The 24,922-nt window shown below is 52.7% G+C and overlaps 1 protein-coding gene across 13 annotated transcripts; it reads left to right on the top strand.

Moving 5' to 3' along the window:
- The first annotated feature begins 290 nt into the window (after positions 1–290).
- On the top strand, positions 291–22,921 carry Ggt5 (gamma-glutamyltransferase 5). 13 transcript variants are annotated; one of them, XM_013142108.3, is made up of 13 exons: positions 291–2,223; positions 2,687–2,749; positions 12,199–12,329; positions 12,591–12,686; positions 13,147–13,342; positions 13,887–14,044; positions 14,429–14,575; positions 17,204–17,340; positions 17,660–17,850; positions 18,212–18,348; positions 18,470–18,588; positions 18,716–18,826; positions 22,491–22,921. In XM_013142108.3, the coding sequence occupies exons 1-13, from the start codon at positions 2,183–2,185 to the stop codon at positions 22,635–22,637; spliced, it is 1,674 nt and encodes a 557-aa protein (XP_012997562.1). In that variant the 5' UTR covers positions 291–2,182; the 3' UTR covers positions 22,638–22,921. The 13 variants fall into 13 exon arrangements, 10 of the variants coding, with proteins under 10 accessions (XP_012997562.1, XP_012997565.1, XP_063081934.1 ...); XM_063225862.1 differs by having other exon boundaries at positions 2,141–2,343; XM_063225865.1 differs by having other exon boundaries at positions 2,141–2,343; positions 2,687–2,756; positions 12,596–12,686.
- Positions 22,922–24,922: the final 2,001 nt, after the last annotated feature.

Raw genomic sequence — 24,922 nt, 5'->3', positions numbered from 1 at the left:
GCCGGGTACTGCTCAGACCCTGGAGTGTCCCTGCTCATGCTGCCCAGGACATATGGAGGTGAAAGTGGAGTCTGAGAAGTGGGGACTGGGCAAGAGGCGAAAGAAAACTTCTGTAGAGCTGCGCCTGGTGTCACTTTCCAAGCACAAACCGAGTCAAGCCTAAACATGCGATCAACTCCAGGAAGCCCAGTTCTCAGGGACGGCTCACTGGAGGACATCCACGATTCCCCGAGGCAAAGGCAGCCCGGCAGCCAGTGGGGGTCGGAAAGGATACTGCCAGGCACAGCATCCCACGCCTGGACCAACCCCTGCAGACTTGTGCTGGGGCTGTTTAATCCACTCTTCACATGTGGTATACACATGCAGTATACACGCAACGTACGCATAGTATACACACAGTATACACATGTGATACATGGGGAAGGGCTGGTGAGAGAGGGGGTCACAGCTCAAACACTAGATTTCACCCCCAACCTGTGAGTACAGGTAGGGGGCCCAGAGGGCAGGGAAGGGGTTGGAGAAGACTAGAAAACTTGGTGCTTCCAAAGTGCCCCAAGGAAATGGGGTTTTGTGCTGCAGGGTCCTGAGCCCTGCGGGTTCCATTTCTGAAATCCCAAGGAAAGAGATGAAGGCTGGCAGGGAGTGGCAGCCCCTCCTCAGACCTTGTATTAACCCAACAGTCAAAAAGCCATGGTCCCATTTGCAGGGGAAAAGACTGAGGCCCTAAGGGGTGGCTCAAGGTTGCACCATGAGGTTCCCTGATCACCTATATGCTGGCCAGTGAATTTAGCCCTGTTCTCCAGGCCCCGTGAGGGTTACTTCAGGTTTGGAAGACTTTAGTTCTTTTGTCCTCCCTTCCCATCATCCCTGCCTCTGCCTGCTCCTGGAGGACATTCAGGGCCCGTCCCAGTTGGGCCTCCGCAGTGGAGCCTCTGGCCAGGCCCAACCTGATGATACCCATCGTTTCCCTTGGCCTCTGCACACTGAGCCCCGCCAGGCCAGGATGGCTGGCAAGAGGAGAGGGGAGGCAGGCTGCCCAATCCCTTAACTCTGCTGTCCTTTTTGTCCCCTGTGTCCTGGCCTCTGAGCTCTGAGGGCTGTGGTGGCTGGGTGGCCTGGCCCCACTTAGCAATGCATTTTGGTTCTGGTTGGGCAATGTCCTGCATGGGGGTCAGTTGGGGCCAGGAAGAGGCGCCCACGGCCCCGCCCCCCTCAAGGCAGCATGGGAACAGGCCTCCAGGAGACGCCCTGTCTGGCACAGGCTGGCCAGGGACTCCACACACAAGGCCTGGCAGGCTGCATGGCCTGTGAAACACCAATCCCTCTCTGGACTGCATTTGTGTGCTCTATTGAGAAGTGGGCTCCAACTGTGTGCTGAGACCTCGGGACTGGCAGGGATCAGGGAGAGGAAGCTGGGCGGCTATGTGTCTAGGGATCCTGCTCACGGCTCCTGTGCCCTGCACCCATGCTAAGCTGGACCAAGGGAGCGTCTCAGTGGGTCCTCACTCCCCTAGCTGCCCATCAGACACCCTAAGGCCTGGGAAGGACCCAGGCCAATGTCCCCAGAGGGGGAGACTGTGTCAGCACAGGACCCAGGCAGGGTGGCTCCACTCCCCAGAATCCCAAGGCTACTTTTGCAAGTCAGCAGGTCCCAGGAGTAGGTGGTCCAGTGACACTGTTGCCAAGGGGTGAACATGTGGTCAGTCTGAATCCCCGTCATAGATCGGTGATGCTGTAGCCTCTGGGCTGGGCTGTGGCTGAGCTGTGCTGAGTGACGTGCCTTGGGTCCCCCCATCTCTTCAGCCCCACTCCTGTACCTCATGGATAACCAGCTGAGCTGTCCCTACATGGGGCTAGCAAAAAGGGCAGGATGGGGGTGGAGCTCCACCCTGATGGGGGGCCAGCTGCTGAGCCTGTCCAGGGTGGGAGCTGGGCTGCCCCAGCTCCATTGGCCTGCAATGCCAGCAACTAGGGAAATGGCATAGGGGCTCCTGGGGACCCGGCACCCCAGGCACAGAATCCTAAAGCATTACTAAAATTAGGTGAACTTGCGCAAAGTTGGGCTGGCGAGAGGGGCTGTAGGACCAACTGGCACTGAGTGAGTTAACCAGCGCAGCTGTCTCCTCTTTGCAAGGAAAAACTCCTCCTAGATGCCTGGCTTCCCGCCAGGGCCAGCACAGGGATGAAACTGGAAGAGGGCCTGTGGTTACAACTGCCTCTGTGGTGAGCGCTTACAGAGGACAGCAGCCCTGCCACTGCTGTCTGTCCGGCTCTCCATCTGTCCATAACCCCGTCTGGCTGGCTGCTCACTGTTCATCTTTAAACCCATCTTTCCACCTAACTGTAAGCTCATCTCGGTCCAAATGTCTGTGTGACCATCCTGTTTGTCCAACTGCCTGACCTGAATGTCAATCCATGTTTGTCTGTCCCAGCCCACCAGTTTTTTTTCCATCTGTACAATCATCTGTGAGTCCATCCGCACCTCTTACTGTCCATTTATCTGCCTAGCCATCTGTCCCTCTGTCCATTGATCTGTCTGCCCATCTGCTTCTCTCTTCCCCCTGGGCCGCCGAGCCATGGCCTGGGGCCACAGGTCCATAGTCAGCCTGGTCCTGCTGGGGCTGGGGCTGGCGCTGGTCATCACTGTGCTGGCCGTGGTACTCTCTCGCCACCACTCTCCTTGCAGCCCTCAAGCCTTTGCCCATGCTGCTGTAGCCGCTGACTCCAAAGTCTGCTCAGACATCGGACGGTAAGAGGTGGGTGGGAGCTGGGGGGCTCTTGACAGCTGGGCTCTCCTGGAGCCTGACTGGTGGCAGGATATGGAGGAGGCGTGTGGGGTTTGGGCTCCAGCACCATCCAGGCCTGGGCATAAGGAGGCAGCCTCAGTACCTTTGCACAGAATAGATGGCCGGAGCCCACAGGCCAGTGGCAGTGGCCGCAGGTGTAGCATTCCTGGCTCCAGGGTGCAGGAGGTCCATTTGCATGACACAGATAAGACATGGTAGTCCTAAAAGGACTCTGCTCCCTTGTCTCTGGTCTGACTCAACCTGACGCAGGTGGCGGGCACTGGCCCTTTCTGCAAGGCCGGGCTAGGTCTCCAAGAGTGGGGCTTTCCCCAGGGTCTGGGCAAGGCCTTCCCAGGCCGCATCTGTGGGTACTGGCCTGGCAGGTGCCCATGATGCTTCACTGCCAAGGAAACACCACTGCTGGGGTCACACTCCCCATAACTGTTCTCACCGTGGCAGGGCCAGGTCTGGTTGGGCGGAGTGACTAACTGTGCAGGCTGGGACAAGAGGATGGTAGAGAGGGGTCTGGCTGGCACTTCCTGACCTTCATCCCGGAAACCCAGCCCATTGGAAGTCTGTGCTGCACAACCACGCTGCCACCAGGGAGGGAGGTGGCCGGAAGCCCTCCTGCCCCCCACCCCCGCCACTAAGCCCCCAGATGCCTGAGGAAGGGTCCCCTTCCCACGAGCCAACCTAGTCTTCTTGAAAGGATACCTACCCCCAGGCAGGCCACAGTGAGAGCCCACAGGGTCCTGTACACAAGGAGTCTGTCCTGATGCAAAAGGGGCACATGGCTAGGTCCTGGCCCAGGTACAGCCTGACAAAGTATGATCCTTTTTTTTGTACTGGGAATTGAACTCCTGACCTTGCACTTGCCAGGCAGGCACTTAAGCCACTGAGCTAACTCCCCAGCCCAATAGGATGCTGCTCTTTTCTTCCCAGTGTGCTCTCTTTGGTTCATTCTTCCTGCTTTTCGTTCATTCCTCCTTCCCGGTCCCTTCACCTATCTGTCCATCCTTGCCCACTGCAGTTGCTTGTGCCAGCCCTCCCCTACCTGCTTCTCCGGGCTCTCCCAGGGCTGGCGGTCTCCTTCCTTAGGTCTACTTTCAGGATGAAAATGGCAGCTCAGGGACAAGTTAGCAGGCAGCTGCTTTGACCCCCCAGGTGCTTCCAAGGGATGTGAGTGCGTGAGTCACCTGTCACCCCTGCCAAAGCATACCCTGCCATACGGTGCATATTTAACCCCAAGTTGCCAAGACACAAATGAGACTGGGGACCATCAGCCCCAGACATCGTCAGGAGGGCACACAGCTGCCAGGAGTAGGGGCGGGTACCACTATCTCTACACAGGAGCTGGGCCTGCCGTGTCTCCCCAGCCTCTATCCGGGGGTCTCTGGGGCATGCCCCTCTGCGTGCACGAAGGCCAGGGGCTGGGGTCCCTGCTCTGAGCCTGCTCTCTGTCCGAGCTCTCTTGGACGTGCCTTTCATGGAGCAGATGTGGTTTTTCCCCTGTGTTTTGTAAAACAGCTCTCTGCTTCCTCTTCCTGTTCTAAGAAACCAGGAGCAGGAGGGAGCCAGGAATGGAACAGGGGCTGCTGACCCCCACAGGGCTGGCACTGCGGGGAGGCTCAGGAAAGGTCCAAGGTCCTCCTGGCCAAGATCTCTTCCTGCAGCGGCCCCAGCCGCACCACTGCAGGGTCTGTCTGTGGATACCGGCAGCCCACACGCCTTCCTCTCTCCTTATCTCCTCTGTTTGCCCTGAGCCCTTGAACGAGGCTTTGTATGAGGAGCCAGGAGCATGGTGACAGTGGGGTCCCTTCCCCTATAGTCTGTCATCTCCTCCTGTGCTAGACTTGTGTGCAACTGTGTGTCCTGAGGCTCTGAGCAGATCTTTGTCACCTAAGAAAACTTTCTGAGTTCGAGGGTGACTGGAGGTTTTGTGATTTCTGTTTGCTGTGACTTCTCAGAAATTCCTGCTCTCATAGGTGTGGTAGCACACGCCTGAGATCCCAGAATGTGGAGAGGCTGAGGCAGGAGGATCATGTGTTTGACACCAGCCTAAGCATCTCAGTGACTTACTGAAACCCTGTTCAGGATGTTGCTCAGTGTGCTCCCTAATACAGGAGAAAAAAAAAAAAAAAAAAAAAAAAAAGAGGAAGAAAGAAAGAAAGAAAAAAAATGTCTGGTCTCCTAGTGGATCCTCAGGGGCAGACTTGCTTTTCTGTTTGACATAAGAACATTAGGGCTGGCCAAGAAAAAACTCAGCTGGAACTGGGGTTCTTTGCCCCGCTGCCGCTGCCACTCTTGCAGGAATGGAAGCTCTCCGGGGCTGTGGGAGGCTGGGGTTTCTCCAGAGTGCACCCCGCTCCAGCCCCCATCCCTAGCCAGCCCATGGGCCTGGCCTGTGAAGCCCAGAGCTTTCGCACAGCCGGTGAGCAGCCGTAGAGGACACCGGCAGGGCATACAGCGCTGCCCCCAGAGCTCTGATGAGCAAACTTCTGGGGATTGGAGTCTAGGCTGGCACTGGACTGTGGGATGGAGTTTTAGGTTGCTAAGGGGTGAGTTTTTGTTCGTTTGTTGGTTATTTTTGAGATAGGGTCTCACTATGCATTCCAGACTGGCCTTGAACTCATCGTGTAGCCCAGGCTGGCTTTTGGCTCATAATGATCCTCCTGCCTCAGCCTCCTGAGTGCCAGGATTACAGGCAGGCGCCACCACACCTGGCTAAGGGCTGGGTTTTATCAGCTACTCTGTACTCAGCTGGTGTCTGGTGCTGAGGTGTGGAGCTCACCCCATCCACTGGAGGAGCTCCCTGCAGGGCTAGTGCTGTCTAATGACCTTCATGGTGGCTTGGCTGGATCAGGTTGACATCTGCAGATCTTCGGGAGATTAGGGTGTAACTTCTTTCTCCAGGACCATGACCTTTGATCGATGGTTTCCTCCCCTCCTGGCTCCATGTGGGGCTGTGGCCCTCCTGGCTCTCTGTACTCTGGGCATGTTCACAGAGAAATGACTGCGTTTCCTCCCTTCCAAGGCTCGGGAGGAAATGGCCACCATGCTTGCCCAAGGACCGTGCATGTGTGTAAATGGGTGCATGTGATCCGCCTGTCTGACCCAGTCAGAGGGTGTGTGGCAGTGGCCATGGCGACAAAAACCTCTAGCTCCTTGGCAATAAAAACATGCAGTTCTCCTGCTGCCCGTCAATGCCCGCATTTCACAGCCAGGAACCCAGGCTCTGGTTACTGAGTTCCCTGCCTAGGGTCCTGCAGCTGGTGCCCAGGCGTGCCTTTGTGAGAACGTGTGCCTTTCTCCACCTGCAGTGAGGTACACCTGTATCTGCCAGGCTTGGCCCAGGGACACGCTGGGAACCAAGATGGTAAAACCCCTGCCTTTATAGTAGGGGAAATGACACTAAATCCTTAACTGATATGGGGGGGTGGGATGTGATCATTTGTCAGTGTGCATTCAGTTATAGGTTGTTTTCATCCTTTTATTTTATTTTATTTTATTTTATTTTATTTTATTTTATTTTATTTCTTACTGGGCATGGTGAATCCCAGCACTTGGCAGGAGGATTGCTGCCGAGTTCAGGGCCAGCCTGGGCTATACAAGTTCAAGATCAGCCTGAAAGATGTACCAAGACATGCCTCAAAAAATGTGTGTGTGTGCCTGTGTGTGAGATACTAGAAATTGACCCCGGGGCCCCATACAAGCTAGGCAAGCGCTCTACCTCGGAGCTTCATTCTCAGCCCACATCTGGCTGTTTGGACAAACGTGGTGGCACATTCCCGCAATCCCAGCACATGAGAAACAAGACGCAGGAGGATCCTGAAGAATTTGAGGCCAGCCTGGGGTTACGTAAGTTCAAGGCCAGCCTATACCCTATAGTGAGATCCTGCCACAGAAACGAAAACAAAGCAAATTTGGCTTTTTGTTAGTTTTTGATATCTAGAAAGGTTTGTATTGTTGTTCCAAAGGGTGTTTATGCACTAATAGATTTATTATATATTATGTGCCATATATAATTATAACATTAGATATATGACAGGGTACTCTTAGTCCTTCCATTCATGGGTATTTTCTGGGGAGAACGTTCTCTGCAGAGAATATCCATGCAAGGCCGGGGAAATAGCTCAGTGGTAGAGCTGTTGGCTCCTCTGTGATTAATATTGTCAATTTGGTTAGGTTGTGGTACCTATTGGTTAGGTCAAACACAGATGCTTGTGAAGCTTGGTGGCACATACCTTTAACCCAGCACTTTGGGAGGCTGAGACAGGAAGATCACAAGTTCAAACCAGCTTGGGCAACTTAGGGATTTAGTAAGACCCTGTCTCAAAATAAAAAAGTTTTTAAAGAATTGGAGATACAGCTTAACCCAAAGGACTTGGGTTCAGTACCCTCTGCTGTAGGGCAGGGTGGGGTGAGGAGATGCTCTTCAATTTCTGATGGACTTACATCCCAGTGAACCCATTATTAGTTGAAAATAGGTATCAAAATACATCTCTTCCATTTAACCTACCAAAGATCCTGGCTTAGCAGCACCCTGCACTGTGGGGTTGTTCTCTCCTGGACTGGGGGGCTGTCCAGCAGCCTGAGAGAGGATCATAGTAAATATCACCAGTCCGGGAAAAGTCAAGATTAGAAATATAGTTTCTACTGAGCATGTTATCACACTCACGCCATCATCAACATTTAAAAACTGTAAATTGAGCCAAACATGCTGGCTCATACTTGGTAATTCTAGCCCTCAGGAGGCTGAGGCAGGAGGATTACTCACTGCAAAGCTGGAGGCTGGCCTGGGCTACATATCAACACCCTGTCTCAAAAAACAAAGTGAGGCAAAAAGTCATTTGAACCATTGTAAGCTGGGAACTGTCTGTGTTAGTCTAGACCCTTCCTAGTCCGCTTGTGAGAGTGTTTGAGGATGTGATTTACATTCCAATCAGTTGATTTCTAGTAAAACAGATGCATTTCCACAATCTATGTGAGTCATAGGTCAGCTGGTGTTCTTAAGAGCAAAAACTCAGATTTCATGGGGAAGAAAAGATGCCGCCACAGGACTGTAACAGAAATGTTACCTGAACTGGGCGTGGTGACATGTGCCTTATAGTCTGAACTACTTCAGAGGCTGAGGCAGGAGGATCACCATAGCCCAGGAGCTGCCACCATGGAAACACCATGAGACTGTCTAAAAAGAAAAAACAAAAACAATAACAATTTGGGGCCGGGGATTTAACTCAGGAGCTTAAGTGCATGCCTGGCAAGCACAAGGTTGTGAGCTGTTCCCCGGCACCAAAAAAACAAACAAACAGAAAAACAACAAGACAAAAACCAATTTGTACAGGCAAGTGATGCACACCTAGAACCCCAGTTTGAGGCCAACAATTTAGCAAGAACCTACCTCAAAATAAAAAAAAAAAGTAAATTAAGAATTTAAAAGACTGAGGAAATAGCTCGGTGGTAGAGCTGTAATCTAGCCCGTGCACAGCCTTAGGGCTCATCTCTGATACCGCAAATAATAATAAAAATAATATTACAGGAAGTTCTGCCTGTGTTTCTAGCCTGCCCCCTGGGGATTTTGAACCCAAGACTGCAGCATCCGCTCCTGGCTGACGGATGGACACAACCGTTCCCCGCAGATTTCAGACTCCCCAGCTCAGGACTGCACAGGATGAGCTCTCGGCTCTGCCTGCCTGTGTCCTGCCGGTTCTGTTTCTCCTCAGAACCCTGACTCACCGTCTCCTCCTGGGAGCAATAGTGAAACCAGCCAGGAACGCTCTTCCCTTCTTCCTCCTGAGACGCGTCTCTCATTAGCCCTGATATGACTTTACTTCCTAAGGATTGCATCATTTGAAATGAATATTGTTCTTTTTTTAGGTACAAGGGATCAAACTCACAACCTTGTGCTTGCCAGGCGGATGCTTATACCACTGAGCTAAATCCCCAGCCCCCTGAAATGAATATTTTATTATTATTATTATTTTGGGATGCTGGGAGTTGAACCCAGGGTCTTGTATCTTGTGTATACTAGGAAAGCCCTGTATCATGGAGCTACTCCACAGCCTTGAAATTAATATTATCATATAGTTTCCATTAGCATTTGCATGATTTTTTAAATCATTTTTTCCCTTTCTATACCACTTTATACAAAAGGTATTAGTTTTGATCTATTATTTAATTTTTCATCTCATCATTTTATATGTAATGTCATAAGGATTCATTAGGTTTATCGTCATTATATGCTGGGTGTGGTGCCACACACCTGTGATTCCAGCCCTTGTGAGGCTGAGGCAGGAGGATTGTCATGAGTTCGAGGCCAGCCTAAACTAGACATCTGGCTAAGGAAGGATATTTGTTATGGTTTATATCCAAAGGTTCCCCCCACCCCGAGCCTCATGTGCTTATGGGATGTTTTATTTTAAATATTACAAGATAGTATCATTTTTTGGAGACAGGATCATGCTATGTAATTCAGGCTGCCCTTGAACTCACTACGTAGGTGCAAATTGGCCTCTGATCTGCAGCAGTCCTCCTACCTCAGCCTCCCAAGTGCTGGGATTACAGGTGTGTGCCGCCATGGCCATGCCCAGCTGAGAAAGCTATTTTAGAAACTCAGATCTGGAAGCTAGGAGTCCTCATTACCAATAGGACATCACGACCTACAGTTTGCTTCCATGCAGAGCCAGAAAAGACAAAAACCCCCACAACCCTCCACCCTGATAACTCTGGTTCAAACCCACCCTTACAGGCTCCTTCTCTATCGCTCATCTCTTTTTATCTCCCATAGTAACAGAAGTTTCCAATATGTCAATATAGTTACTTTCTTGCTCTGTCCAGGAAGAGGAAATGCTTTCAAAACTGCTTCATCAGCAGTGTCACTAGACAGGGTTGCAGCCCTACCCTGGCGTAGGATGAGTGCAATCATCCCAGTGCGTCCCGCGGAAGGTGTAACCTTCTCCAGCCGCAAACTATGCATGCCATGCGAGCCGAGGGCTCCCACTGCCCTCCCTTCTGAGACAGGGTGAATTGAATTTCAAAGCAGCCTGTCCCACTCCCTTCGCTGAAAGTCACTAGCGCAGATCAGTGCAGCATGCCTGGAGCCAAGGAAAGTATCTGATTTTTTCCAGGAACATAGATAAAAAGTATTGTTTACCTCCCAATAAGCTGTTAGACGAAGACTGTGGGAAAGGTCAGATTTATTCTTTCTGCATACAGGAAGGCTGAAATAGGGGTGCTATCAGCGGCTATATTTTGTTTGTTTGTTTTTGCTTTTTTGAGACAGGATCTTGCTATGGACTGGCCTCAAACTTGCAGCAATCCTCTTGCCTCAGCCTCCCGAGTGCTGGGGTTACAGGCATGTGCTGCCACCGGTTAGGCTTGGCCCTTAGTTCGTGTTTACCTAGGGCCGCCTACTGTCAGTAGCTGGGAAGCTATTGTTTGTGATGGGCAGTTTCTGTCTCTCTCAGGTCAGGCCTAACATGAACAAGTCATCCTGCAAGTCTACCTGGCTCTTTTTCCAGCCTAGCTGGTACCCCAGGCAGGTTGTAAAATCCCAGTCCGCCCTCGTTGTTTAATGGCCTTTGCAAAATCAGCACATCTGCCTCGCGCACTTTATACACCTCCCATTTACTGCCTGCCCTAGTGGGAGGGTCTAACCCACTGATGAGCATCTCACACGCATGACCCAACCCCTCCCCCAAGCCCCACCTATAAGCACATGAGGGAGGCTTTGGGGGCCGAGGGGGAGCATCTGGATATAAACCATAGCAAATATCTGTCCGTAGAATGCTCTCGGGGACTAGTGAGGTGAGGAGCAAATAGGGGCCAGGGGACACTCTGCCAATTCCCAGATGTAACCGTATTTGTTTTATTCCAATGCTCTCACCCCTATATCCATCTGTAACTGCACAGGGCCCCAGAAAACACACAGAATCCCCATCGAACTGGGTACTTGGGGTCCCAGTAAGTGAGATGATTTGAAGCTAGGCCTAATTCTGGCTGATGGTTTTGCCCATACTAAGGACCCATCTCCGAGTGTGGGGAGCTCACAATATGCTTCCACCAGCCTCCTATGGGGGCCAGAAGCTCCTCCCTGCCGCTCCACCATCTCTCCAGGACTTACAATTATTTTTACTTTTTGGCTTTTTGAGACAGAGTCTCACTATGTAGCCCAGACTGGCCACAAACTCAAAGCAATCCTCCTGCTTCAGCCTCCTGAGTGCTGGGATTACAGACATGCACTTCCATGCCCTTGCTTTTTTTTAAAATTTTGAGACAGTGTCTGAATAAGTCACTAAATTGCTCAAGTCAGGTTTGGATTCATGATTCTCCTGCCTCAGTCTTCCAGAGTTTCGAGATTACAGGGTCACGCCAGCCTGCCTAGTTCACAGTTTGCATTTTGTGCTGTGAGCCTGGATGAGTGCTTCCACAGGGCAAGGACAGAGCCCAGGGCCCCAGCACCAGGGACCAGAGAGATGGGAGACAAACCCAAGGGAGGAGCAAGTGCAGAAGGGGCTCCAAGGGGAGGGCCTTTGGAGGGGCCCCTGCTGCTGAGTTAACAGGCCAGAGATGCTTCAGTCCGCTCCATTTGGTAAAGAGATGAAGCCTTTGTCTCTCAAAGGAATTCAGGGTCCACTCCCTCCGCCTGCCCCAGTTTGTCATTTGTCTTTGTTGATGGTGTTTATTTACTGTAAATGTGTAAGGAGGCCTGAATGTAGCAATCTTGTTTCTTTTATGCTTCTGGCTTCCTGCCCTTTCCCCATTCCAAGATTATGTATTTCCATGTGGCCGCCATGTGTAGCCACACAGGGGCCTAGAGCAGGACACTCAGCTCAGGAGCCAGGGAGGCCCTTCAGAATAGACTGGGGAGGCCACGGGGAATGGAGCCAAGGGAAGACCCTGGGGACAGAGGTTCCATGGGGTGGGCCAGGGAATCCAGTCTGTTCCCTCTTTGGGTCTTAAGATTTCCTCACTGTTGACTGAGTCTGAATGGAGTCCCTGACCTGAAATAGAAAAGCACCGGCCACTGCAGTCTTGAGGCCCCTGGGGAGCGGAGCCCCAGTGTGGGCTCCAAGGATGGCCAGGCCTTGTTTTCTGCAAACGAGCTGGTACTGCTGGGTGCTACTGGGAGCCCCGAGGGCACCATGACAGCAGCAAACAGAGTGGTGCCTTCCTGGTAAATGGCAAAGGCCAGGGGTAAGTGGCATCACTCCGCGGTCTTCTAGAATGTGATGGGTCAGGGAGCGGCTCAGTTTGAGGGGTTCACCCAGTGTGTTTTCTAACCTAACCTGGGGTTCTGTGCAGCAGATGGGCCATGGATCTGTCTCTGATCCTGGGTGAATGTCAGCTGAGCAGGCCCAGATGGGGAGGGTGGGGCAGAGAACCAGGCCACTGATTGTGCCGTGTCTCCTAGAGCCATCCTCCAGCAGCAGGGCTCACCTGTGGATGCCACCATAGCAGCCCTGGTCTGCTCTGGCGTTGTCAACCCTCAGAGCATGGGCCTGGGAGGAGGGGTCATCTTCACCATCTACAATGCTACCACAGGTGGGCCTCCATGTTGGTATCCCCACCCTGCCCTGGGGAAGACTGATTTGTCTACAACCACTGGTGACCCTTCCCAAGTCCCTTCCCACACCGCTCCCTGGGCTCCCAGGCCTTCCTGCCCTGTACCCTCACTTCCGCTACACACAACTCTGGTGGCAGATCCTGCCCCAAGTGTTAGCACAGAAAGGGAAACTGAGCCTGGGAACAGGCTGGGGCCATCTGAGGGTGCCACGACTGCTCAGTCACTCTACCTCAACTCAGGGAAGGTGGAGGTCATCAACGCCCGGGAGACTGTGCCAGCCAGATTTGCCCAGGGTCTGCTGGACCAGTGTGAACTCGCCCTACCTCTAGGCACAGGTGAGGCCTGGGCGCAGGGTGCCCACTCCTACCCTAAGAGGCCCCTAGGGCTGACCAGGACACCCCCAGAAAGGACAGCGTGTCTCACTGACAAGCGGTGACATCTTGCATGGGGAACAGAGCCAGGGTATGGGGAGCCTGTTTGGAGCTAGTAACCTTCTGGGTTGTGGATGTCTTCCTGGGGACAGGGCTCTGAGTAGAAAGGGGACGATCCAGGGAGAAGGCCAGGCTGGGCAAAGTCCTGAGGGGTTTGACAAAGATGGGCTGGTAGGAAAGGCTGCTGGGCTCTGTTCGGGCCCAGTGGGGAGCCACAGGGCTGTGTGTGGAGAGTGATGTGCTCAGGAGTGGGTTCCAAAGCCTCACTCTGGCTGCCATGGCTGGGGGTAACAACTGCCAGAGAAGAGGGGAACCCTGGGCAGGCCTGGAAGCCTCAGGACTGAGGACGGGCGCTTGTGGGCAGGGACCCAGTGGATCGGGGTGCCCGGGGAACTCCGTGGCTACGCCGAGGCCCACCGCCGCCATGGCCGCCTGCCCTGGGCACAGCTGTTCCAGCCCACCATTGCCCTGCTCCGAGGAGATTTCCGCATGCCCTCCGTCCTCAGCCAGTTCCTCAGCCACAAGTTCCTGCAGCCCCTCCTGTACAACTCAACCCTGAGGTGAGATCACAAGGTGGCCTCGGGCTCCAGGCCACCCACATCCTAGCTCAGCCCAGCCACATCCCCGCTCTGGCTCAGTCCCTCTTGTGCTGGAGTTTGACCCTCAGGGGACCCATGGGTCTTTAAGACCAAAATGGCCATACCTTTCTATCTCCAGTCAGAACCTGGCTTGCAGAAGCTTAGGCCTGATGGGGATGCAGAGTGTAGATTTATTTGGGTTCTGCCATGTCCCTGTCTTTGGGGTGAAAGAAAGCCCGTGGTTGCCAGCCTGCCTGCCCTGTTAGACCACTGACAGGGCTCCCATGGGACAGGGAAGACAGGCCCTGGGTAGATGTGGCTCCACAGGGAAAGGTTCCCCTCTGGGCTGGGCCATGAGTGAGGTGGGTGGGATTAGCCCCCCTTCTAGAGAATCCATCCCCCCTACAAGACCCCAGTCCAGAACTCTCCCCTATAGGATCCTGAGGATCTCATCAAAGCCCCTGGCAGGATGTGGCTGCCCTGTGGTCCCTGGCTCTACCCTGAGTTTGCCCTCTATAACCCCCAGGCAGCTTTTCTTCAATGGAACTAAACCCCTGAGGTCTCAGGATCCGTTCCCATGGTCCGTGCTGGCCACCACCCTGGAGACTGTGGCCACAGAAGGCGACCAGGCCTTCTATACTGGGAGGCTGGGCCAGATGCTGGTGGATGACATTGTCAAAGAAGGTCAGCCACACTGGCGTTCCAGTGCCTGGTCCCAGCCAGAGAAGGGTCCGGCCCTGGGAAAGCCTCAAAGCTGCAGGTGGTGGGTTAAAAGTGGGCCTTCCTCCAGGCTCCGTCCCCGGGACTCCTACTGCCAGCCACCGGGGCATCTGTGGGAAGGGACCGCAGCCTGCTACAGCCGCCTGGACAGCTGAGCTGACCGCACCCCAAGTCCCGTCTCCCACTTCCCTCTGGTCTCCATCCCTCCACCCCATGCCACTGTGCACACACCCACCATCACCCTCCAGTTGTGCACAGATAGGGAACAGGGGTACTCCCCACTGTGGCAAATGTTTCTTCACCTCAGTTTTCCTAGTTGTACACGGATCCCTCCCTGTCTCACCCCAGGGGGCCAGCTGACCATGCAGGACCTGGCTACCTTCCAGCCTGAAGTGGTGGATGCCCTGGAGATGCCCCTGGGAAACTACACTCTGTACTCACCGCCACCACCTTCAGGGGGCGCCATTCTCAGTTTCATCCTTAACGTGCTGAGAGGTAAAAGATTCTCGGGCCATTGCCCAGTCCTGCTCTGCTGGGATCCTGAACCCTCAGCCCAGCTATGGCTTTGGGCAAGTCAGCTTCTCACCATTAGATTGAAATACCTGACACAATGTACTTCTAAAAAAGGGAGGCTGAGGGTGTTGGCTAGCAGCTGGGCTTTTCCCTAGCGTGCATGAGGCCTTGGGTTTGATCCTCAGCTTTGCTAAACAAATAAACAGAGAGACAGAAAGAGACAGACAGAGACAGAGAGACAGGCAGAGAGACAGTGAGACAGAGAGAATGAAAGAAAGGAAGAGGAAAGAAAGGAAAAAGAGAAAGGAAGAAAGGGAGAGAGAGCAAAGAGAAGAAAGAAAGGAAAGAAAGGTGAGTGTAGTGGCCATTCATACCTGTCATCCCAGCACTTGAAAGGCTGAGGCAGGAGGATACTGCACATTCAAGACTAACAATACTTTGCCTCAAAAAACAAAACAGAACACGACACACCAAAGCAGGCACCTGCACTGGCTCACCTCTGATGAGGGCCCGAGGCAGGTAGTTTGGGAAGGTGTTGGGGCGAACACTTACATTTCAAACCAGGAAGCAAAAAGAGCTGGGTGAGGCCAGGCCCATGCCTTTCATAAGCCTTTTGTGTGAACTACCAAGAGGTGGCTCGCTCACTACCTCCCAAAAGTATGGCCCTGGTAACCTTATGACCTCCCGTTCAGCTCTGGGGATCAAACTCGCGACCTCACACTTGCCCAGCAGGCACCTACACTGCTGAGCTAAACCCCTGGCTCTTAGCTCCACCTTTAAAGGTTCTAAAGCCTCCTATTTCCACCACCCTGGGTTTGAGCCTCCAGCTTCAGTGGACCCTTGGGGCACAACCAAACTGTACTGTAACTGTGGCAGGCAGCCACTGCCTTTTCCTGCCTGGCCTGGATGACGGGTGTGACACCCAACACGGGGCTGTGACAGGGGCCAGGACTTTAGACTGGGCCCCACTTGAAGTTTTGCTGAGAGGACTGAGATTCTTCTCTGTAGCAGGTGAACCAGTCACAGGGCACAGGTGGACTCTGTGTGTAGTGAGTTGCCCATCACAGGCTCGAATTCAGGCCTGAGACACAACCCTTGAACTCATAGCCAGCGAGCACAGGGTCTGGGTGGTGTCCAGGTCTGTGGATGTCTGAACCTAGCTCTCTCAGTATCCTGTGGCTACTGCAGCAAAGTGGGCCCTTAAGCAACAGGAACATATCCCCTCACATTCTGGAATACAAAAGTTCCCATATCAAGCTGTCCACAGGGCCACATTCCCTCTGGCGACTCTAGAGGAGACCCCGTTCCCTTCCACTTCCTGATGCTGGTGGCTGCTGATACTCTTTGGCTTTGCCTATATCTCTCCAGTCTCTACCTCTGTGACTATACTGTAGCCACAGGGGACAGGTCCCAGGGTCTCCAGTGGATGCCTAAAACTGAAGACAATCCTGACCCTTGTGTATACCATGTTCTTGCCTAGTATATTTGCCTATCATAAAACTAAATTTGTAAATTAAGCATAGTAAGACACTAGGAATAACTCCTTTTCACCTAAAAGAGGTACTTTATGGCTTTTCTCCAACATATCCAAATTGCTAGCATCACTATGTGCGTTAGTCAGCTTTCTGTTAATATAACAAATACCTAGATAAATAACTTACAAAGAGAAAAGGTTTATTTGTCTTAGTTTTGAAGGTGTTAGTCCATGATTGGTTGGCTCATTGTTTTTGAGCTTGTAACAAGGCAGTGCATCATGGAAGGATCACGTGGTAGATCCAGCTGCTCATCTCAGAGTGACTGGGTGGAGAGAGAGAGAGAGAAGCCAAATTAAACCTCTTCTCTTAAGAGAGACAGATAAGAGAGGAAGAGAGCAGCACCCCATAATGCCTTTCAACGGCACATTCCAGTGACCTAAAACCTCCTTTGAGGCCCACTTCTTAATGATTCTACAACTTCTGTACAACACCAAACCGAGCACCTAGTTATTAACACATGGACCTCTCGTAGCACATTCCAGATCCAACTATAACACCATTACTCTTGCACTTGGGAACCATTCTTAAATAAGTATTCCTTGAACACAAGTACTCTAAGGGAACAGTTGATCCAATAATGAAGTGATGGATGGGTGGATAAGGTATACAGCATGGATACATTGGACAAAGGGATGCTTCACATCTTGGGGAGACTGAGCAGAATGACATGAGATTTCATCATGCTTCTCCAAATGACATGTAAAATTTATGAATTGTTTATTTCTAGAATTTTATAGTTAATAGTTTCAGACCATGGTGACCTCAGGTAACTGAAACTACAGAAAATGAAACCACCAATAAGAACATACTACTGTGTTGGCCTCTCCTCTCCTCCCCTCTGTCTTGTAAGAACACAGGTTGTCACATTTAGGGCTCACCTGCATAATCCAGGGTAATCTCTTCCTCTCAAGTCCTTTATTTAGCATATTTTAACATAGGATAATATTCACTGTAGTCTTATGTAAGGTAATATTCACAGGTTCTGGGGATTAGGGCATGGATGAGTATGGGGTGGGGTCCAACATTCAATTCACTGTACAGAGTGGTCCTGACCTGTGCCCTGCCCTCTCTCCAGGGTTCAACTTCTCAGCAGAGTCAGTGGCGCAGCTTGAAGGGAGAGTGAACATGTACCACCACCTTGTGGAGACACTCAAGTTTGCTGGGGGACAGAGATGGCGGCAGTGGGACCCTCGCAGCCACCCAGAGGTCCAGGTGAAGTTGCCTGGGGCTGGTGGGATCCCCCTTTCTTTCCCCAGGAGTTGGCATACAGAGAGGGTCAGGGCTGATTCAGGGAGGACAGAGGAGGGAGGTTAGCAATAGACCAGGGCAGAAAGGATGCAGTGGCCCTGGGGACCAGAAGAGACCCTGCAGTGGCAGTTGTGGGAGGTAAGATTTGGGTATAGTCTGGGCTCAGGGAGGTCTTCATGGCTTGCAGCCTTGAGAGGATCCTCCAAAGAAGCTAACCTCCCCTTCTGCTCTGTGGACCTCACCTGGACCCCCTCACTGACCCTGAGCTGCTTGCGCACCCCAGAATGCCTCCCAGGAACTGCTGGGGGAAGCTCTTGCCCAGCACATCCGCCAGCAGATCAATGACCGTGGTGACCACCAGCGCAGCCACTACAACCTGGCCGGAGACTGGGGCCACAGGATGGGTACTTCCCACGTGTCTGTGCTGGGAGAGGATGGCAGTGCTGTGTCAGCCACCAGCACCATCAACACACCGTGCGTGGGGCTGGGGGCAGACCCTTTCCCTTGCTCCTGGACCTGAGCCGGCTCCACCTCCAGCTTGGTCTAGACCGTCCGCCTCCCCCTGCATCCCATGGAGGCAGCACCTTGCTTTTCCTCTTCCCTCCCGCCTATCAACCCCCTGGGTCATCTCTGGCCGAGAACGATGTTCCTGGGGTTCCTGGGATGGCCCTTACTCAGGCTGTCCTGACTAGGAGTGCAGGGGGCATTTGGGAGCTCTGGGCTCCAGCACACTGGCAGGGAGCCCTGCCAGGGGATCCTGAGAGGCTGGCGCTCATGTTGCTTAGGCTCTGGCTTCCCTGCCTGCAGCTTTGGAGCCATGGTGTACTCCCCACAGACGGGCATCCTTCTCAACAATGAGCTCCTGGACTTGTGCTGGAGACGCAGGTCAAGCTCCAACCACAGGCCCCCACCCGGTGAGAGCGAGGCCTCCAGCCCGGATTCTACAGGCATCTCCCAGGGAGAGGAGGGAAGGTGGGCAGCTGTGTGCTGACCCCGGACGGGTCACCGCTTCACTGAGCCACTGTTTGCTCAGCAGTGAGTGGGGCGGGGGGTGTTATTCCTGGAGGTGTGGGTGACACCGTTGGGCCCCCAGTTCCAGGTGAGCGGCCGCCATCCTCTATGGTACCTTCCATCTTGGTCAACAAAGCCCAGGGCTCCAAGCTGGTGATTGGCGGGGCTGGGGGGGATCTCATCATCCCTGCCGTGGTCCAGGTGCGTCTGGGTGTTCCCTGGCGCCTCTTAGGAAGCCCTGATATCTGACGGCCCCTGGGGTGGGCGCGGAAGGGTTGGTGTGGGTGGCGATGCCCCTCTCCTGCTGCATCCTCTTTCTCTCACTCAGACCATCATGAACAAGCTGTGGCTTGGCTTTGATTTGGCAGCAGCCATCGCCTCCCCCATTCTGCATGTGAACAGCAAAGGTGGAGTGGAATACGAGGCCAACTTCAGCCAGGTGAGGCCACATTCGCGCCTCCCTGCCCCTGATTCATGCTAGGACAAACTCAGCTACTGCGTGGCCTAGCTGGGAACCTTTCACTGTTAGTAGCCACAGGGAGTTGACTTCCAAGACAACTTCCAAGAGGGCGAGGTGTTGCCAAAGCATCCTCCAGGCTGAGGCCCTCATTCCCCTTGGTCCCTGGTCTACTTATCCATTTCTTTTGGAAGCTAATTTTCCTGGCTCTGGAGCCTCAGACTCTCCCTCGTGGTGATTGATGTCCTTGTGTGGTTGGGAGCTTATTTGTAAGAGAGGATATTTTTCCTGTGGGAGTCTTTAGACTGCCTTCATTCCAGCACACTGGGGGTTCCTGTAAACATTTTTTGATTCTCCCATCAAGGCCTGTGGTACAGGCCCAAGGGCTCAATTCTCTTGGGCATCCCTGCCCTCCTCCCTCGGCTTCCTCGGAGTTTCTTGGGCTGGCGGATGCTCTTTGTTAAAACCCATTTAAAAGATCAATGGCTGGGACTGGGGGTGTAGCTCAGGGGGAAACCTATTGTTGACAGGTCCCTGAGTTTGATCCCCAGCACAGTGGGGGGAAAGAAAACAAAATAAAACAAAACAAAATAAAACAAAACTAGTGGCTCTTTGAAGCTTCAGATTTTACGCCCAGGGTCAGTACCACTAGCTGGGCTCATGGTTCTTGAAGCTGCCTCTCTTGGTCTGAAGGATGCCTTTCAGGCCCTTGGAACCCTGGGACCACAGGCTGGGGGCTTAAGCCAAGTGGAAATGTACGGACCGGGTTCAGACTACAGTGGTCGGACTAAAGGGTTTTTCAACTTTCTACGCACCTTCAGCATAAATTGTACTTTAAGGTACATTAGTGGTGGCTACTCATGCAAACATCCTAGCTTTCCCTTTTACTACAGTATTCAGCAAATTACATGAGATTATTCAATGCTTTATGATAAAACTGGCTTGGTATTAGATGGCAGCCCAACAATAGACAAACGCATGTGCTCTGAGTGCATTCCAGATGGGCTGGGCTAATCTCTGCTTGGTTGATGAGATGTATATTCAATGTATTTTTGACTTAATGATACAGTATCTTCAATTTATGATGGATTTATCAGGATGGAGGTCCACGATAAGTCAAGGAACAGCGAGATGGCCTGAACGCTTTGGCATTTGCCCCATAATATTAAGGTGCTGAGCCTGGGGGCTCAAACTCTTGGAGTGTGAGGTGCTGCCTCCTCCATGTCACATCTGCCTAGTGGCTTCAAGCGTTGCCTCAGGGCACCAGATTCCAGGAAACTTAGATCTAGAAGATCCGGGGTTCAAGGAGCATCTTCTCACACCCCTCCTCCTGGACCCTTTGCTGAAGTCTCTTAGGGTACAACCATCACTTCTCAGACACCCAGAAGACTTCTAGCCCTGAGAATTTGGGACCCATCAGCCTAGGAACTGGGATTAAAGAATCAGGTGCCCATGAAGGCCAAATCCTCAGCTCCCGTGGAGAGTCAGGGATCAGTCATGCAGCTCAAAGGCTTTCTGTGGGAGAATCCTAAACTCTGCATCGGAGACCTCAAGTCTCCAAGGACTAAAGCCCAGGGTCTGAGGCAAGGAGGGTCACTGATCCTTGGGTCATGAATTTTGGTCGCCAGTTTGTGGGAACGGAACCTCTGAGGACCAAAAGTCCATTTTTGGCTTCAGTAGCAAAGGCCTCCACCTTCAATTTTGAGGATTTGGGGCAATTTAGAACCAAGAGGTCAGGGTCCTCAGGGACCTTGCCCTGCCTGTGGCTCAGATCATGCGGTGTCACTTGATGTCCTATCCGAGGATCTGGTGGGCAAAAGTCTTGAGGCTTTAGTCCAAAATAAGAGGCTAAAACAGCCCAGGTCCCCACACTCTAGGACTTTCATCTCAACAGAGTGATAGATATGCCAAGGCCTGTATACTGGGGTCAGGTACTTAGCATCTTCCAAGGCAGCACCTCGGGACCAAGGGCCAACCCTGCCCTTCAACTGCTTGGTAGTCTGCAGATTCACTGTCTTAGACCTGGGTCACTAGGGCCCCTCCCTGAGCACCTCCTACTCTGAGACCACTTGTGCTTTCGTCTAAAGACCTAATTTCCTTGAACTCGTGGGTATTCAGAGCGGAGGGGACCTGGGGTCTCGAGTCCTTGTAGCTGAATCCTCTCTCAGCAGGGCCTGTGTTAGTCAGCGGCCTGACACACACAGCTTGAAGAGGAAAAGGTTTATTTTGGATGGTGTTTTCAGTCCATAGTCAGCTGACTCCAAGGAAGAATTGATACCACAGGGGGAGGGGGCTGGCGCAGGAAAGCTGCTTGTGTCACAGTATCCAGGAATGAAGGGATCAGGACAAGAATACGCCCTAAGGCACACCCCTTATTCTCTCCAAATTCGCCTCGTCTGTAAATGGCTCCTTCCGCTATGAACTCATCGGTGGAGTGTTCCACTGATGAGGTCAACGCGCTAGGTATCAAATCACCTTCCAGAAGTCCTATCTCTGAGCACATGACCCTTCGAGGGACATTTTATGTTGCTTGTTAGTATTACTATTTTGTCTTTTGGAGATGGGGTTTTGCTATACAACTCAGGCTGGCCTTGAACTCACTTTGTAGCCCTGGCTAGCTAGTCCTGAACCCTCAGTGACCCTCCTGCCTCAGCTTCCTGAATGCTGAGCTTATAGGTGTGTGCCTCCGTGTCTGGAGGAGGAACATTTTTTATTTCAACTGTATCAGGCCCTAAACATGTGGGACATCACTCCCTGGGAAGTTTGGTGGCTGCATTCCTGGGTGTCTAGGTCTCCAGTCTCTGCTGAGACTCTCTGTCCTATATGGGCTGATGGTGCTGAAGGCAGAGGATCTGGGTACCTGGCACCTGACTCTGTTCTCTTTGCTGTCTTTGGAGTCCCCGGGTGCAGAGACCCGGAGTGGGGACAATCTTAAGTTGCGAAGTTCTGGATGTGTAGAGGGTGTGGGGTTCCAAAGATTTTTCTGGAAGGTATTCTAGAAGGCTTTCTTTTCTTTTTGGTAGCGGAAATTGAACTCAGGGCCTCATGCTTGCCAACCAAGTGCTGTGCCACTGAGCTACCTTCCCAGCCTCTGGGAAGCTTTCTTTCTTTTTTTTTTTTTGTACCAGGAATCAAACTCAGGGCCTTGCATTTGTCTTGTAGAACAATTTCTTTTGTTTTGTTTTTGCTTTGTCTTTTTCCTTTTTATCGGTACCAGGGATCGAACTCACGACTGCCTGCTTTCAAGGCAGGCACTTATGCCGCTGAGCTAAACCCCCAACCCCCAGAACAATTTCTTTTTAAGAGACTCAAAATTGGAGACTTCACAGTCTAAGTCCTTAGAACTTACGTCCTCCATTGAAGATCCCCCAAACTCCTTAGATTTTACTCTGAAGTCTTGGTGAATTGGATCCAGAATCGAGGTAAATGTGCATCTCCAGGACCTTTGTTCTGAGTGTGGCTCCCTTCCCTCTTCCCGCTGCCCCATTACACCTTCTGGCCTCCTCTGGCCGCCGAACTGCTCCCACACAGTGTGGTCCAGGCCCTCCCTCACCCCCATTCCGCCTTCTTGGTCAGTTTCCTGTCCAGACCTCCTCTGGATGGGAACCAATCTGCCCTTTTCTGTGAACTCCTCTTCTCTCTCCAGGAGGTGCAGAAGGGGCTCCAAGACCGTGGCCAGAAACAGACCCAGCAGCAGTTTTTCTTGAACGTGGTCCAGGCTGTGTCCCAGGAGGGGCCCTGTGTGTACGCAGCGTCTGACTTGAGGAAGAGTGGGGTGGCTGCAGGCTACTGAGGAAAGAGTTTGGCCCGAAGCCTGGATCATCCAGCCCTGCCTTAAGCCCTGAGCTGCAGCTGGATGAGGGACCAAGTGCTCCAGCAGGACCTGGACTCCTGGCTGAGACTGGAGGAGGCGGACTCCAGCAGAGTGCCGGGAAGGATGACTGGAAGGGCCTGAGCCTCCGCCCTGACCCTTTCCCCCCAGCCTCATGTGACCCTGCTCCGGCTCCTTCCTCTGGCCTCCTGCCCACCTTTCCAACCTGTGTCCACCAGTCTAAGATTAAAGAGGAGCCGGCTGTAGCCTGGCTTGGTGTTCCGAGTGGGGCAGGGGACCCCTCAGATAGCCGGGAGGGACGCTCTCAGGAAGCTCCTATGGCGCCCCAAGGAGCAGGGGAACTGAGGCTCAGAGCTAGCCCAGCCTCACCCAGGCCACCCCTAGACAGAGGCAAGCGCTCTGCCACCCCTGACCCCTACTGTTTGCTCCAGCTGCAGTGATTTTGGGGGCTCAGCAGTGTGTCTCTCCCTGGTCCTGCTCACTGGTGGGAAGGCAGACATGTACCCTGGGGAACCTGTGCCCCAACGCTTGTAGGCCTTGGCTGAGCCTTATTCTCTGCGCCAGGAAAAGGCTGGACAGCGTGGCACCCTTCACCCCAGCCCCCACAGTTCCTGTGCTTGAGACCAGGTGTCCTATGCTTGGCAGTCCTGACATCTGGGGTGAGCTGATTCTTCATAGTGCGGGGTTGCCCACACTGTGGGATGTTGTATCACCCCTTGTGGGGAGCCACTGCTCTGGATCAGTGAGCCCTAGTTGCTGTGAATGACTTTGCCAGCTCCAGGCCTGGGCTCCCCACCTCAGGGGCTCCCCTAGATGAACCTAGCTATCTTGTATTGCACTGGCTCCTGAAACCATGGGTATTTCTATGTCACTCCAAAAGTGCTGGAGGAGTTGTTTAATCCGTCAGGTTGCTGTCAAGACTACCATAAAGGAACGGCTTATGGTATTTTCCAGAAATTTATTACTCACAGTTCTGGAGTCAGAAGTCTCCAGAGATCAAGGTGCAGGCAGGTTTGGTGTCTGGCGAGGTCCTGCTCCCACCTAGATGGCAGCTTCTAGTGCTGTCCACACATGGTGGGAAGGGCTCAGCTGTTGTCTGAGGTCTGCTTTTTTTTTTTTATCTACTGGGGATCGAACTCATGACCGCACACTTGCAAGGCAGGCGCTTATGCTGCTGAGCTAAATCCCCAGCCTGGGTCTCTTTTATAGGACACTACTGCGATTCCTCACTATCCAACCTCCATATATTAGAAACCTCTAATAGGCTTGGTGGCTCACAGTTGTAACCCCAGCACTCAGGAGGCTGAGGCAGAAGGACCGCTGTGAGCTCAGGGCCAGCCTGGGTTACATCGTGAGTTCAGGGCCAGCCTGAGAGAGAGACCCTGCCTCCAAAAAAGCAAAATATAAAAATAAAATAGTGGAGAATTTGCATGTAACCTACAATATCCTCCTACATACTTCAAATCATCTCTAGGTTACTTATAATCCCTACTAAATGTAATGCAGTGTAAATAGTCATGCTGTATTGTTCAGGAATACTGACACAAAAACGTCTGTACAGTACATGTATGTTCAGTACATAGCACTTTTTCTAAAAAGATTTTTTTTTTCAGTGCCCAAGGCCTCGTGCATGCAAAACCAGTGCTCCACCACCCCCTGACAGCCCCAGCTTCCTTCTGAGCCGTCTAGATCTGTGGTCCACTGGGGCCGCAGCTGGTTGACTGCAGCTAGGAGCCCTCAGGACACGGAGGGCTGACCCTGAGCCCACGCCTGAGGACTCCGCCCTCTGACATAACTACCTCTAAAGGCCCCATCTTGGCAACTGGATTTCAATATGTGAATTTGGGGCAGGTGCCACAGGCGTTCGGGACATGAAAGGGGTGGACATCGTCCACCTGATGAGGTCAAGAATGTCCTCCCCTGCAGACCAGGCAAGCAGGAAAAGGGTGGTGTATTCATTTCCTTTTCCTATGGCTGTTTATTCCTGGCTTAAAACAAGGGAAATTTACTGACAGATCCAGAGTCCCAAATCAGTATCTGTGGGCTGAATCAAGGGGTGAGCTGGGCTCTGCTCCCTTGGGAGGCACTAGGGGAAAGCTGGCTTTGCCCCTGTTGCTTGTTATGCTCTTTGGTTGCTTGGTTGCTCTTTGGTTCAAAGCCACAGTACTCTGCCTTCAGTAGCTTCCTCTGTGGCCATGTGAGTTTTTTGTGTGTGTGTGAGGGGGTGGGGGGTCTGGGTGGATCTG

The sequence above is a fragment of the Cavia porcellus genome, unplaced genomic scaffold (assembly GCF_034190915.1).
Source record: "Cavia porcellus strain 051 isolate PalLab524CR breed Dunkin Hartley unplaced genomic scaffold, mCavPor4.1 scaffold_16, whole genome shotgun sequence".
Classification (NCBI taxonomy): domain Eukaryota; kingdom Metazoa; phylum Chordata; class Mammalia; order Rodentia; family Caviidae; genus Cavia; species Cavia porcellus.
Note: the sequence above shows the minus strand (reverse complement) of the source record. Positions and strands in the feature narration are given on the sequence as shown.

Excerpts from the sequence above, each read along its gene's own strand:
- Ggt5 (XM_005007240.4), top strand. The coding sequence starts at position 2,577 with ATGGCCTGGGGCCACAGGTCCATAGTCAGCCTGGTCCTGCTGGGGCTG. Across the intron at positions 2,750-12,198 it reads GTCTGCTCAGACATCGGACG|AGCCATCCTCCAGCAGCAGG; the intron begins GTAAGAGGTGGG and ends CGTGTCTCCTAG. Across the intron at positions 14,576-17,203 it reads CATCCTTAACGTGCTGAGAG|GGTTCAACTTCTCAGCAGAG; the intron begins GTAAAAGATTCT and ends CCCTCTCTCCAG.